General features: G+C 35.5%; 1 protein-coding gene across 2 annotated transcripts in view; it reads right to left on the bottom strand.

Moving 5' to 3' along the window:
• The window catches only part of GABRA4 (gamma-aminobutyric acid type A receptor alpha4 subunit), a 93,836-nt gene that overhangs the window by 68,257 nt on the left and 8,563 nt on the right, over nt 1–17,016 (bottom strand). For both annotated transcript variants that reach the window (XM_027836394.1, XM_027836395.1), the window contains one exon: nt 149–216. In XM_027836394.1, the coding sequence (XP_027692195.1) occupies nt 149–216 (68 nt within the window). The remainder of the gene's footprint in view (nt 1–148; nt 217–17,016) is intronic.

The raw sequence follows: 17,016 nt of genomic DNA on the forward strand, positions 1-17,016 counted from the left end.
TGACAAATGTATGGGTCTGATTACTCACTCTAGAAACAGAGCTGCTCTTACTCTCCTGATTGACAGTGAAATAAACATCCATTTCCTTCTGTTGTGCATGGTTTCTCCTAACTACAGAAAGCTATTTTAAATTTCTCCCAACACCTACCATTTCCACATCAGAAACAGGCCCAAAGCTGGTGACATATATGTCCGTTTTCACTTCTGTAACAGGACCTAGTAGATAGAGAATAGATAAGTGTGAAAAAATAATCATTAATTTTGCAAGATAACTGGATGAAAAGAAATAATAGAAAAATACACAAAGCTCTTTGTAATTACTGCCTTAAAGTTTCTAGGAGATAAACATCACTAAAAAGTAGAGACAATTTTTACAAATATACACAGATGCAGGCAATAATACTCAATTAAAGTCAGAAGTAAAATCCCAATTACTTACCAACAAAGTTATTGGTATACTATATCAAAGAATCTAGAGGTAAAAGAGCCCTCAGAGACCATTCAGGCCAACTCCTTCATTTTACTGATGAGGAAATTGAGACTCAGAAAAGTCAGTCAAATGAAATACCCAAGGTCACACAGAAGATTTGAACCCAAATCTTCCTTTTCAAAATCCAGTCTTTCTTTCCAGTACTGCACACTGTCTCTTAAGATTTTAACACTACTAGAACCCCAGAAATAGTTAAATCCATATAAAATATATATAACTGAGGCTTAGCAATGCCATTCTGATTATTTCTCAAAGAAAGCAATATCCACAAATACCTTAGTGTTAACACTATCTTAGTAAGTGTGTTTCTACAAATATATGTTGTCTGTGACAACTGCTATGTTAGTTAAGATCTCTCAAGTTAACTAGGCATTAATCTTCACAGAAACATGAATATTAATAAATTGCTCAGAGACAGGAAACAAGGATGGATATGAGGATCAGTTGAAAGTATTAGGGATGTATAGCTTGGAGCAGAGGAGCAATGGACAGAATGAATAATGGACTCAAAGTCAAGAAGACATGAATTTGAAATCTCATCACAGAGTCACTAGAGATATTATCATCGGCAAGTCATTTAGTTTCTCTCAGATTCAGTTTTCTCACCTGTAAAATGGGGATAATAATATCACCTCCTTGAGAGTGTTATGTGAGGATCAAATAAGATAATGTGTGGAAATCATCTGTCATACTTTAAAGCACTCTATAAGTACTAGTTGTCTTCACATTTTTAATTAATTTATTTTGATTTATCAACAATCACTTCCACATGCTTTTGAGTTTAAAATTTTTCTCCCCCTCCCTCCCCACCTTCCTCTGCATTTCTTTTTATTAGTTCCCTTGATATTCTAGACCTTTTGGTATTCCCCACGACAGCACACAATCTGATACAAGCTATACACATACATTCCTACTAAACATACTTTCACATTAGTGATGTTATAAGTAAGAATTACAACCAATAGGAGGAACCACCAGAAAGAGGAAACAAAACTCAACAGAGGGAAAAAAAATAGCAAACAGTATGAGTCGATCTGCATTCAAACTACATAGTTTTTTCTTTGGATGTGGATAGCATTTTCCATCACGAGGGCTTTGGAAATGTCTTAGATACTTGTATTGCTGGGAAGGGTTAAGTTTATCAATATTAGTCATTGCACAATGTGGCTGTTATTGTGTACAACATTCTCCTGATTCTGCTCACTTCACTCAGTATCAGACCATACAAGTCTTTCCAGGTTTTTCTGAAGTCAGCCTGTTCATTATTTCTTACAGCACAATAGTATTCCATTACATTCATACACCACAACTTGTTCAGCCATTCCCCAATTGATGGGCATCCTCTCAATTTCCAGTTCTTTGCCACCACAAAAAGAGTTGGTATAAATATTTTGTACATGTGGGTCCTTTTCCCATTTGTATTATATCTTTGGGATATAGCCCTAGAAGTGCTATTGCTGGGTCAAAGAGGTTGTACATTTTTATAGCCCTTTAGGCATAGTTCCAAATTGCTCTCCAAAATAATTAGATCATTTCACAAATCTACTAACAATGCATTAGTGTTCAATTTTCCCACATCTTCTCCTATATTTATCATTTTCTTGTTTTGTCATCTTGGTCAATCTGATAGGTGTGATGTGGTACCTCAGAGTTGTTTTGATTTGCATTTCTCTAATTAATAGTGATTGAGAGCATTTTTTCATATGAGTATAGATGGCTTTAATTTCTTCATCTGAGAACTGCCTACTCATATCCTTTGACCATTTATCAATTGGGGAGTGACTTGTATTCTAATAAATTTGACTTAATTCTCCATATATTTCAGAAATGAGGCCCTTATCAGAGACACTGGTTGTAAAAATTATTTCCCAATTTTCTACTTTCCTTCTAATCTTGGTTGCACTGGCTTTGTTTGTGCAAAAACTTTTCAATTTAATGTAATCAAAGTTACCCATTTTGCTTTTTGTAATATTCTCTATCGCCTGTTTGGTCATGAATTCTTCTGTTCTCCATAAATCTGCTAGGTAAACTATTTCTTGCTCTCCCAGTTTACTTATGGTATCAGCCTTTATATCTAAATCATGAGCCCATTTTGACTTTATTTTGGTATATGGTGTGAAATTTTGATCTATGCCTAGTTTCTGCCATACTCTTTTCCAGTTTTCCCAGCAGTTTTTGTCAAAGAGTGGGTTCTTATCCCAGAAGCTGGGGTCTTTCGGTTTATCAAATAATGGATTACTATAGTCATTGACTACTATGTCTTGCATACTTAACCTATTCCACTGATCCACCATTCTATTTCTTAGCCAGTACCAAGCAGTTTTGATGATTGCTGCTTTATAATACAATTTAAGATCTGGAATGGCTAGGCCACCTTCTCCTACATTTCTTTTCATTAGTTCCCTTGATACTCTGGTTATGATTTTTTCTAACTCCATAAAACAATTTTTTGGTGGCTTGGTATGGCACTGAATAAGTAAATTAGCTTAGGTAGAGTTGTAATTTTTATTATATGAGCTCAGCCTACCCATGAGTAACTGATGTTATTCCAATTATTTAGATCTGATTTTATTTGCGTGAAAAGTTTTTGGTAATTGTGTTCATAGAGTACCTGGGTTTGTTTTGGGAGGTAGACTCCTAAATATTTTATAATGTCTACAGTAAATTTAAATGGAACTTCTCTTTCTATCTTGTGCTTTTGGCCTTTGTTGGTAATACATAGAAATGCCAAAGATTTATGTGGGTTTATTTTGTAGCCTGCAACTTTGCTAAAGTTGTTTATTATTTCAAGTAGTTTTTTACTTGATTGTCTAGGATTCTCTAAGTATATCATCATGTCATCTGCAAAGAGTGATAGCTTTGTTTCTTCTTTGACTGTTCTAATACCTTCAATTTCTTTTTCTTCTTTTATTGCTAAAGCTAACATTTCCAGTAGGATGTTGAACAACAGTGGTGATAATGGACATCCTTATTTTACCCTGATCTTATTGGAAATGCTTCTAACTTGTCCCCATTACATATGATGCTTGCTGAAGGTTTTAGGTAGATGCTATTTATCATTTTAAGGAAGACTCCATTTATTCCTATGATCTCTAGTGTTTTTAATAGGAATGAGTGTTATATTTTGTCAAAAACTTTCTGCATCTATTGAGATGATCATGTGGTTTCTGTTAGTTTTGGTGTTGATATGATCAATTATGCTGATAGTTTTCCTAATATTGAACCAGCCCTGCACTCCTGGTATAAATCCCACCTGATCTTAGTGTATTATTCTTTGTGACAAGTTGCTATAATATATTTGCTAATATTTTATTTAAAATTTTTGCATCTATATTCATTAGAGAAATTGGTCTATAATTTTCTTTCTTTGTTTTGACTCTTCTTGGTTTAGGTATCAGCACTATATTTGTATCATAAAAAGAAAGACTCCTTCTTCACCTATTTTACCAGATAGTCTATATAGTATTGGAATTAATTGTTCTTTAAATGTCTAATAGAATTCGCTTGTAAATCCATCTGGCCCTGGAGACATTTTCCTAGGGAGTTCATCAATAGCGTGTTCAATTTCTTTTTCTGAGATGGGGTTATTTAAGTATTTTACTTCCTCTTCTGTTAATCTGGGCAATTTATATTTTTGTAAATATGTATCCATTTCACTAAGACTGTCAAATTTATTGACATACAGTTGGGCAATAGTTCCTAATTATTGTTTTAATTTCCTCTTCCTTGCTGGTGGATTCACCCTTTTCATTCTTGATACTAGTAATCTGGTTTTCTTCTTTCTTTTTTTAATAAATTAACCTAAGGCTTATCTATTTTATTGTTTTTTTTCACAAAACCAGCTCTTAGTTTTACTATTTATTAGTTCAATAGTTTTCTTAATTTCAATTTTATTAATTTCTCCTTTGGCTTTCAATATTTCTAATTTGGTGTTTAATTGAGGATTTTTAATTTGTTCTGGTTTTTTTAGTTGCATGCCCAATTCATCGATCTCTTTTTTTTTCTATTTTATTTATGTAAGCATTTAGAGATATAAAACTTCCCCTAAGAACTGCTTTCGCTGCATCCCATAAGTTTTGGTATGTTGTCCCATTATTGTCATTCTCTTGAATGAAGTTATCGATTGTTTCTATGACTTGCTGTTTGACCCAATCATTTTTTAGGATTAGATTACTTAGTTTCTAATTATTTTTTAGTCTATCTTTCCATGGCCCTCTGTCTTCACATTTTTAAAGGGCTAGCTTCTGGAAAAGGAAATATACTTGTTCTGCTCATTGGAAATCAGAGTTAGCAATAATGGGTAGAAGTTGCAGAGGGGAAAAAAGAAGTTGCAGAGAAAAATTTCAACTTGAGGTAAAGAAAAGCCTCTTGACAACCATAGCTATCAAAAAAAATGGACTACTCAAGAAGGTATTAAGTTCTTCCTCAATTAAGGTATTTTACAAAAGACTGAATGAGCTCTTGTCCCTGAGGCTTATGCAGTCTTTCATAAAATACCTAAATTATATCCTCTGTCAGGTACAGGTTGGACTAGGTATCCTTTTAGATCATTTCCACCTCTGAAATTCTGTGATTTGATCTGATATGAAAAAAAAATCATCAGCTGGTAACACCGACACCTATGTAGATTGGTCATGGAGATGTGGTTAGCAAGTTAAAAAAAAGACAAACATCATTCTGGTAGGGTAATATTATGTTGATGTTTTTCAAAGGAGAATTACTGTGAGAGAATCAATGAATGCCAGATCTAGACGGGACTTCATATGTCACCTCTAGCCCATAGCTGACCTAAAATTTCATTTATAATGTCCCCTATATGTTATCATCCAACCTTCACATGAAAATCTCAAGTGAAAAGGCACTGTCTTGAAGCAGCTCTTCCCATTCTTGTATATCCAAAGCAGTAGAACTTCATGAAAGTGTGAGGAGGAGACCAGAGGATGACCATGGTCATGGCCATCCCATTCCTTATTGATCTGTAGCTTTGGAGAGCAAAAGTGGTACAGGATCCTCACAGCAGAAGAGATAGCTCATTAGGAAACCACCCAAGGATACTCTCAGTAGGACCATAAGCTACTTGAGGGCAAGGGCCATTTCTTCTTTATTTTAGTCATATTTGTCTCAAGGATAGTCCTTCAAATAGAGTATATATGTAATAAAAGGATTTTTAAATTTAGTTAAAAATAAGTTATCCGTTGAACTTAGACCAAAGAAATCTTAGACTGTTATGTGTTGTGTAATGTCTTTAAACTTTACTCCATAACATATGTGTGTATATGTGTATGTATATGTATATATACATATATATGTGAGTATATGTATATACTTATATGTAATATGTGTGTGTGTGTGTGTGTGTGTGTATATATATATATATACACACACACACACAATATTATATCTGAGAAGTGGATAGATAGGAAAAGTTAAGGGAGAGGTTAAGGGAGAAAATGTCTTTCTTAATTTTTATGCCACTTTTGAAAAGAACTAAGAGTTGATACTGAAAATAGCTTGTCATTTAAAAGTTTTATAGATAATACAAATATATAGAGATATAGATTTATGGCTTTCCCATTAGGAACTTGAATTTGAGAAGAAGACCTTTAGAAAATACAGAAATTAAAGGGAAAGAATCAATGGACTTCCCTTCCAAAACAGAAACCTTTTTTTCAAAGCTTAAAGCATTATAAAAATGTGAGTTACTATTATATACTTGGACTCCATGGCAAAAAAAAATAATCACAGAATTACAGAATCTCAGAGTTGGACTCCATGGCACAGTAAGTAATCTGCAAAAATTACAGAATCTCAGAGTTGGAAAGTACCATGCAAGCCATGTAGTCTAATGCATACTTAAATGACAATCCCCTCTAATAATAATCATCCAATCTTAGCTAGAAGACCAGAAACAAGAAAAAATGAACTAGGCAGTCCATTCTACTTTTCGGTTATCTGTAATTATTAGGGTGTTTTTCTTTATCATCAAATCCTAATTTAATCTGCAACTTCACCACTGGTTCTTCCCTCTACCACATGACAGTCTCTCAAATACCTGAAGACAACTATCATGATCCACTTGAGACTTTTCTTTTCCAAATTAAATATCCCAAATTCCTTCAACTGATCCTCAAATGGCATGGTTTTGAAGTCTTTTATCAGCCTGACCTACTTTCTCTGGAGATTTTCCATCTTATCAATTTCCTTTCTCAAAAGTAATATGCAATCTAAGACAATTCCAAAAGACCCATGATGAAAAATGCTATCCACATCCAGAAAAACAACTATGGAATCTGAATGCAGATCAAAGCATACTATTTTCTCTCCTTTTTTTGTTTCTTATTTCTTGTGGTTTTTCCCTTTGATTCTAATTCTTCCTTACAACATGACTAATGTGAAAATATGTTTAATATAATTGTACATGTAGAGCCTATATCAAATTGCATTCTCTCTTGGGGAGAGGGGAGAAGAGGGGGGTGAATTTAGAACCCAAAATCTTATAAAGGTGAATGTTGAAAACTAAAAACAAATAAATAAGCAAATACATTTTTAAAAAGTAACATTCAAAATGGAACACAAATATTCCAAATGTGGTCTGACCAGATCATAGTTGAGCAGATTCTTTTCCCATGTTCTTAACTCTATAACTCTCTTAAGGAAGCCTAAGTTCTCATTAGCCTTTTCAGCTGCCACATCAGAATTATGTGGAGTTTTCAATCCATTAAAATCCCTAGATGTTTTTTCTAATGAACTGCTGTCTAGTCACACCTCCTGCATACTGTACTTGTGAGAATAAAGTTTTATTTTCATCACAATTACATTTAATCTTACTGGGTTTTGCCCAGTTACCTAGCCTGTCAGGGACCTTTTGGATCTTGATTATCTCATTTGGTGATCTCATCAGCACCCATGGGTTCAATTATAATCTCCATATAGATAATTGCCAAATCTATAGATCCATGACCAGTCTTTCTCCTGAGTTACAGCCATACATCTCTAACTGCTTCTTATATATCTTGGAGTTGAATTCTCATAGGCATCTTAAAATCAACATGTCCAAAAAATAACTCCAAACCCCATTCCATTCTGAACTTCACTATTACTATCAAGAGGATCACCTCAGACACCTTGATTTACAACCATGGTGTCATCCTCAATTCTCTATTCTCATTCAGCCCACTCTACTCACCCCATACCCAACGCATTGCCAAGTCTCATCATTTCTACCTTCACGTCACTCATAAACCTGCCCTTTTCTTCATCCATACCTTAGTTCAGATCTTCATCACTTTGCACCTAGACTACTGCAATAGCCACCAATCTGGTCTCCTTGTGTTAAGTCACACTGATTCATCCTCCACTAAGTTACCGAGGTAATTTTTCAAATGTGTAGGTCTGAACAAGTCATCCCCTTGCTCAATGAGCTCCAGTGGTTCCCAATTATTTCTTAGATCAATATTAACTCCACCATTTGTCATCTACAGCTCTTTATAGCCTGCTCCCTTTCTACTTTTCCATTCTTCTTATACCTCACTCCTTTCCACACACTCTATGACAGGAGTGGGGAACCTGCAGCCTCAAGGCCACATATGGCCTTCTAGGTCTTCGGGTGTGGCCTTTTGACTAAGTCCAAGTTTTACAGAACAGATCCTTTTATTAAGGGGATTTGTTCTGTGAAGTTTGGATTCAGTCAAAGGGCCACACTCAAGGACCTAGAGGGCCACATGTGGCCTTGAGGCTGCAGGTTCCCCACCTCAGCCTATGAAATAGTGAAATTGCTTTATTTGCAGCTCCTCAAACATGTCACTCTCTTGCCTGTCTCCATGCTTCTGCAATGGCTGTTCCATACCTGGAATATTCTGTCTTCTCACCTCTACTTCTGAGCTTCCCTGGCTTCTTTATTTAGGAGTCAATTCAAAACTCATCTTCTGCAGGAGGCATTTCTCAGGACTCTAGATGCTAATGCCTCCCCTTCAGATTACCATTTACCTACTTTATATGTAGCTAGGTATTTATATGTTGTCTCTTCCAATAGAATATAAACTCTTTGAGTGGGGACTATGTTGTTTCCTCAGTTCTCAGCACAGCGGCTGGTACGTATTAACTGATTAATAAATGCTTGTTGCCCAAAAGATTAACTTTCCTTCTAATAGCTAATAGATTAGTTATACTTCAAAGTCTTAAATTATCTGCAGATTTGGTAAGCATACCATCTGTGCTATTATAGAAAAAAAAAGTTGAACAGTAGGGCCAAGAAAAGATGCCTAGGGGACTTTACTAGAGACATTCCTCTCTGCTGCATTTGAAAAGTTCTAAATACAACCAAGAGTACTGCCAAGTAAGTCACATATTCTCTATCTTCTTCACAAGTATTGCACAAAAGGTTTAATCACAATCTTTACTGAGAAATGAAGGAAGGGGGAAATAGGACCAAGTAGTCTACTAATCTCTCTTCTACTGGAATATGGACAAATTTTTAGGATGAATTATTTTTAATGTTACTTGAAGGAAGTCATTTCCTTACAATAAACATGTTTACAGACCAGTGTTTACATATGATAGAAAAAGTCAAATAAAGAAGCATTTATTAATGTGTCCCATAGCATGAGATTACTGGCTACTATAACTGATGGCAGGGATATAGACAGATAGATAGATATACACATACATATAGACAGAGATAGATGTAGATATAAATATGCACATATATGTGTGTGTTTCCCTAGCAATGGAGAAAAATTCCTATTGATCTCATTCTAATTTAAAAACAAAACTGAGTAAAGAAGCAACACTCATGATAAAAGCAGTATATGTGCTCTGGCCATCTCTCCCAGAGCCAAGCTGGTTACATCTGCCCCTAAGTATTCTAGGGTATCCTGAAGTCTTGGGTTGTTTCTTTTTTTGGGGGGGGATGGGGAGAAGGAAGGGAAAGTTGTCTCTTCCCCAGTGATATCAGTTTGGGCCCCTGCCAGATCTGTTTCTCTCATTGTTAGAGGACATTTAACCACTGAACAAAGAAATAGCAAGAACAAAGTACATGCATTTGCCCCAGTATCTCAGGACTATATCGCCTGTGCCACCTCTTCTCTGGAGGAGTACAGAGGACATAGGGTTACCTTACCTCATTTCCTACATATTATTGTTCCCATCAAATTCATATCCAGCTCTGGGTTGGGTCTAGAAGGTCACTGCTTGCTCCTTGAAGCATCAATGCTGGAATAGCTGCAAAAACATCCCTGTAACATCAGGATACTGAAGGCCCTCTGCGCTCTGGAACATTGGAATGCTGAGGCCCTCTGAATTTTTGAAACTAAAAAGGTCATAGAGGTTCTACTCTTTTCATCTAGAATGGAAAAAAATACAGAGGCCAAGGACCAGAGATCAGTTCTTGGGCTTTACGGCCTCAAAGGGGAAAAAAGCCTTAAGCCTTTGTCCACTGGAGCATCAACTCTCAACAGATACTATGACTTAAGGAGTTACTGAATGAAGGCCTCTTTGAGTGTTTCTGCAGTCAACCAAAAAGCCTCCTCTGCACCAAGTGATTAGCCAACTGGAACTAGTAATGGAATGTCTACTCATACTCCACAGTCTCCCCAAGGCACTCCCTCCTACATAAGTCTCCCACAAGGATTCTTTTCAGCTTCTCCATATGAGAAAGTTGTATAAGTTGAGCAAGCTGCTAAGGTATGCACGTGCATCAGACTTTAGTTACATAAGGGAAAAACTATAAGGCTTCTTATTTTTACCATGCTTCAAAATAACTACAAACTGCACAAAAACATCAAGGAGTCAATCTAGCAAGACTTATATAAAAAACTTTTATAGAAATGATTACAAGGCATTTTAAGAATAACTTAAGTAACAGTACTTAGCATAGTCCTTGGCACACGGTGGGTAGTTAATAAATGTCTCACTGACTGTAGGGTTATGCATTGTTCATGGCTTGGCCATGCCAATATAATAAAAATGACGATTACAGATTTAACATCATACAAATTAAAACACCAAGAGAATACTTTACTGAGTTAAGTAAAGTAAGAAAATTCATTTGGAAGTACAAAAGATCTAGATCAGGGGTAGGGAAGCTGTGGCCTCATGGTCACATGTGGCCTTCTAGGTCCTTGGGTGCAGCCTTTTGACTGAGTCTAAGTTTTACTGAACAAATCCTTTTATTAAGGGAATTTGTTCTGTGAAGTTTGGATTCAAAGGGTCACACTTGAGGACCCAGAAGGCCACATGTGGCCTTGAGGCTGCAGGTTCCCCACCCCTGATCTAGATTCACAACAGAAATAACCAAAGATGTAGCAATGAAGGCAAAATAGTACTTTCAGACCTCAAATGATACCATAAAGCAGTTATCATCAAAGCTATTTGGTACTGAGTAGAATAGTATAAAAATAAATCAGTGGAGCACAGTATATAAAGAAGAATCAGAAATAATTTAACTCAATAACAACCTAGGGTTAGCTAAATCAATGAATAAATTACTTAGGAAACAGCTCCCTATTTGAAAAAGAACCAATGGAATAATTATTAAGCAGTTTGGCACAAATTAGGTTTAGACAAGCACCTGATACCATATATAATTATACCACAATAAATTCAAAATGAGTACACAATCTGAATGTTAAATGCCATGCCATTAAAAACTTTAAGAGAGAACCAGAGTAGGTATCATTTACAATTAGGGATGGGGGAGAATTCTTAACCAAATAAAAGATCAAGTTTACCTCAAAAGAAAAAAAAGATAATTTTAATTATGTGAAATTGAAAAGATTTTGCAAGAAAAAAATTATTATGAAAAGTTATGATAAGAAGGTAAGCTGTTCATTTGGGGAAAATTATTTGCATCCAATATTTTTGACAAGGTATTAATATCCAAGGTATATAGGGAACTAACAGAAATACATGATAAAAAGTCATTCCCCAATGAATAACTGGTGAAAGAATATAAACAAATAGTCTCAAACGCAGAATCACAAACTTTATACGACCACATGAAAGATTGTTCCAAATGATTGCTTTTTGTTTCTTGTTTTGTTTTGTTTTTTAATCTGAGGTTTTATCTCCCATTCAGCCAATTGTCAAAGATAACAATGGCTGGGAATAAATGGTGAGGGAATTGTGAAAAGAAAGAAATACAAAGATAATATTGGTAGAACTGTGAATTGATTGAGCGATTCTAGAAAGCAATTTGTAATAATGTTAATAAAATAACTAGAATGTCCATGCCCTTTGACTTAAGATCCCACTGCTAGACATACAGTCCAAGGAGGAGAAAGATAGTTTAAAAAAAATAAAACAAAAAACGATCCAATAAACACCAAAATCTTTATTGTAGCACTCGTGGTACTAGCAAAAAACTATGAACAATGTAAATGCTCATTAATTAGGAAGGGCTAATTAAACTCCCATGCATTAATATGAAGTTTTACTGCACTATAAAAAAGACAAATGTAAAGAATGTAAAGCATCAAGGCTCCCGAGAGTGAAACAGGAGGCCACACGGGCAAGACGAGTCAGGCTGCCCCCATCACCTTGAAAAACATCTCTCAGACACTGATGGAGACAGCCCAGGCCCCTCAACCTAAGAACTCTGGGAATAGACATGTGTCCACACCCTTTCCTACAGCCATCATCGTCTGGAGATGCAGGCTGGCAATGCTCCTGCAGGTGCTACATTCACAGCTACTAAGAACCCAGGAAAGAATATTCTTGCCACCAAAGTCATTGGCACTGGCAAACAGATCAACATCAGCAACTTTTATGATCTTTATCAGTGAAAATGACATTTAAAAAGAGGCATTACCATCTGCTTGGCTGCTGCACCCTAAGGTACATGGGACCTTTCCATCTGACCTGCAGCTGAAACTTTCCAAAGGTGTCAATTCCCTCATTAGAATGTGAGCACCGTGAGGGCAAAGACTGCTTTGCTTTGGTATGGGAATCCCCTGTGCTTAGAAGGGTGCTTTGTATATAGTAAGTACATAATAAATATTTATTCATCCATTCATTCAACACTAAGAAGCATAAGAAGATTTGTATTAAGGGGTACAAAGTAAAGTAAGAAGAACCAGGAAAATAAAAATAAAATCTGCAATGACTACTGCATAGTAAATGTATGAAGTACAACCCAAAAGAAGAGGGGGGTGGAGAGGTGAGGATGGGAGGAGAGAGACTGTGTAATTACCATGATCAAGCTTAGCACTGAAGAAGAGAGAAGAAAATGCACTCCTCTACCTTCTTTGCAGAGGTGAGAGAGTATGAATAGAGAGAGAATTCTATATAGTATCAGACCCAATTGATGGAATGTTTCGTTCCAGTCATCTAGGTTATAAAGTGGATATAGTCCTGGACTTGTGGTCAAGAAGACCTAATTTCAAATCCTGCCTCAGATACTTTAGTTATGTGGCCCTGGGCAAGTCACTTAACCTCTGCCTACCTCAATTTCTTCATCTGTAAAATGTAGATAAGAATATCTCCCAGGACTGTCATGAGGACAAAATGAAATCACATCTTTAAAGTGCAATGTAAAAGCTAGCTTTATTATTCTACTGAACAGCTTTCTTTTTTTCTTTCCTCTTTTTAAATCCTTTGTTATAAGAAATGACATCTGGGAAGTCAAGCCAGGGGTATAGTTGCAAATAAAATTGAGATAAAACAAAAAGAATAAAAATTTGTAGTGTTTCATGCATAGCATAATCAAGTTATAAAGTGTATGAATGTTCTAATTAGCTACATAATTTGTCAAGTATCCCTACACCTATATTATCAAAGATAACTATCAGTGTTTTCCTCTTCATATGACAGTTTCTAAAATGACAAAGCAATTTTCTTATACCCCTTACCTATAATAAACACATAACTAGGAAAATATAACAAATTAACATCAACACAAAATTCCTAGTTCCTTAAGAAAAAGCAGGTTTTCCAACCACCAAAAGTAGGTTAAAGGCTTTTGGTATTGTTCATCTTACCACCTTTGGCCTTCAGTCGCAACCTTTCCCCTTTCCAGACTTCCTGTACGTTCCCACCTGGGCGTCTGCCTTCACGTCAGTCTTGAAGTTGAAAAGAGTTTTTCTCTCTTCAAAATGACTAACTTTCAAAAGGGAACCAAATGTGACCTAAAGATCACTTCAAATATAGTCAAGCAGCTTGAAGCAAGACTGAGACCAAAATATCATAACCTGCTCCCTTAGAAAACCAGGCTAGTGACAAGAGAATATGCCTAAATGATGATATAACCATGCCTTTTATTTGTATTAAACTTTACAATTTCAAAACATTTCCAACTACATCATCTTACATGATTCTCACAATGACCCTGTTGAAGGTGGGTCATAGGATCATAGATTTAGATAGGCAAGGGAAGTTTTTTTGTCCTTTTTTACCATCAAGAAGACTAAGACTTAGGGATGCCAAACAATTAGCCCAAGGTCACACATGTAGTATATGGAAGAATTAGGGCTCTATTAGGAAGAATAGCAGGGCTCTGACTCCTTAGCCCATATTCCTAGTGTTACATGGGGCTGCCTCTTGAGGCAGGAGGAAGAGGAAGAGAATAAGCACCTACTACGTGCTACGCCTGTGCTAAGCATTTTACAAATACTATCTCATTTGATCTAGATAATAAGACATGTAATAAGCACAGTATAAAATCAAGCCTTGCTGCTTCGTGTTGCTAGCTGAGTCACAGTAAGTGACAACTCAAAAAGCTATGTTTAGCCCCACAGAATTCATTCCAAAGACTTTATGTAGCTATCTGAGCATTACTGAATCAGTTTGGGAATTTTGATGTGTATCAATACTAAGACATGAGGTCAATTTTGTACACAAAATGAAATATATGGTTGCAACTATGAAGTGCCTAGAGAATTTTATGTTCTGAATTAATTTGTTAGCTGGTACGTAGAGATGTTTACTAGATGATTATGTGATTTTACCAATTCAGAACTATGTGGATAGACTCAAACAGTTATTAGTGGTTCAGTATCAACATGGCTGGAAGTCTTCAATGGAGTCCCCCAGGGATCTTTGCTTGGCCTTCAGCTATTTAACACTGTATTTATGATTTGGATAAAAGCATAGATGACATGCTCATCAAATCTGAAGGTGTCATAAAGCTGGGAGAAATAGCTAATATCATTTATAGCAAGGTTAGGATCCAAAAAGATTTTGGTCAGAAAGAGCTTTGGAACTAAGAATCAATCACTTATTCAATCCAAAAGCATTTATTAAATAAATGCCTACTATACGTATGACAGGTACTGTGCTAATTTCTAAAGATATAAATACAAAAAATGAAATTTCATATAAACTCACATTTGGATTCAAAAAGTCAATTTCACAAATACATGTCTGAAAACCATCCCCACTTTTGATACTTATTATATGCATGACCTTGGGCAAGTCATTTAACTTCCCTGTGCCTCAACTTCCTCATCTGTAAAATGAAAAGATTGGACTAAATGACCTCTCTTCCCACTCTAGATCTATGATTTTATGATCTAAGGGTTTTATTGGACCACAAGTTCAGTTTGATTCAGCAGTATGATGTGGTGACAACAACCACCACAATAATTGACATGGTAGACTCCACATGTTACCATGTCGTTTTCTAGTAAGAACACTTTTCCTTTCCTTCTACTTAAGCTGGGAGTGCTTTTAATGGGTCATTTATACAAATCTGGTCTTAGAAGCTTATAATTATTGATCTTATGAGTTATCAAAGACAATGCTCCTAAAACCCACCTTTTAAGCTACTCAAAGACCTTATAATCCAAACAGAAAAGGAGAATGCTGATCTTCGTGAGAACAGAATGAGTCTTTTTATAAAACTAAGCTGTCCACAGGTCTCCTGAAATTATACATATCAAATCAATTGTCTTTAGATGTACACTTGGGATGTCCTACTAATGTATGGCAAACACAGACCTTCAAGACACAGTGTAAATGCACTACTTAAAAAAAAAAAAAAAAGAAACCCACCATGATCAAGTACAATCCCCAGTTTTTGGATACTAAGAGGGAAAGTGCTATGGTTGTGTGTCCTTTGTGTAATGCCTTCCCTGCATGAGAGCTTAACTTATGTAACTATGGGTACAAATGAAGCTGAAGCAATTGAGTCACTGAGCTACATCACTAACTCCACCTACTGAATTCTGAGTCTAGTCTAAACAATACATTTTTCAGCAGTAATTACTTCAGTGTAAATGAGGGTGAAGCTCAGAAAGATTTAGTTAGTCCACCTCTGGTTCAAATTAGCCTCCAAAATGCTGAGTTCTTCATTTTTTTACTGAAATGCTCTTGTTAAAATTTTGCTCTGATATATACATGTGTGTATGGATGTGTGCATATATACATATATATATAAACATATATACACACATATGTGTGTATATATGTGTGTATGTGTGAGTTGTATGAAACCTGGGAGCAATTGGCTTTCTTACAAGGCTGAGAATTTGGTTGCTTCTGGGCCTAAGACGAAAAGTATATATGTACATACATATATACGTACATATACAAACACACATATATATTTATATGGATATATTAATTTGGTATCTCATGTAATTTTCTATTCTCAACTAACTCTAAGCAAACACGAATGGGAGGGGCAGGTCAAGTATATGAGTGTTTGTAGGGGAAAGGGACTGAAGTTTTCCCTACTCTACCCCCTCTCCTACCACCCCAGTAAATGATAACATGGACCTATGATCTTTCTAAGGTCTCTTCCAGCTCAAATAATCTATGACTGTACTATCCATTAAACATTTCAAGGAAGCATGAGAATTTTTAAATCTGTCTAATGATACATACCAAGCTCTCAAATTTTATTATTTTTATTCCCTCTAGAATTCTAAAATGATTTAATAACTATCAGATCATTTAATTCATCTTTATATTAACTATGAATTAAATAATAGTGATAACTCATATATTATACTATTTTAAATTTGTAATATATGCAAAATATGTGATTCCAATAGTGTAGAAAACTCTTCTGCCAATAGACACTTTGAACTACCTATAACCTATGTCAATCCTAAAGAGTTACCCGAGTCATAAAAAGGTTAAGGGTCTTGTCGTGGGTCACACAGTATTGTCAGAGGCAGATTTTATTTCATGTCTTTCTAACTCCAACCTCAGAAGATAATTCACTATACTACATTTCCTCTAATAGACACAAGTTATGACTTAATCCATTCCCCCAACAGAGCTGAGAATAATATTCTCCTACTAAGTTATAAATTCTTTAAGAAAAGGGACTGTGCCTTTTACTTTATGCTTCCAAAGGTGGTTTGGCACAGTGCCTTAAACACATAACCACTTAATTGTGTTGAAGGAATGCAGTGAAAGAATATTCATCATGCAATGGTCTTTACACTATGTCATTCTATGTTTAAGATCGAGGACTCTCATTTTTGAGATGGAGAAAGTAAAAACATGAAACTAATCAATTAACATTGAATATGATCAATAAAAGCTGACATTTAATGCAATTTCCACAATTTTCAGTACTGGGG

Source organism: Vombatus ursinus, unplaced genomic scaffold (genome assembly GCF_900497805.2).
Source record: "Vombatus ursinus unplaced genomic scaffold, bare-nosed wombat genome assembly UNPS02014818.1, whole genome shotgun sequence".
Lineage (NCBI taxonomy): Eukaryota > Metazoa > Chordata > Mammalia > Diprotodontia > Vombatidae > Vombatus > Vombatus ursinus.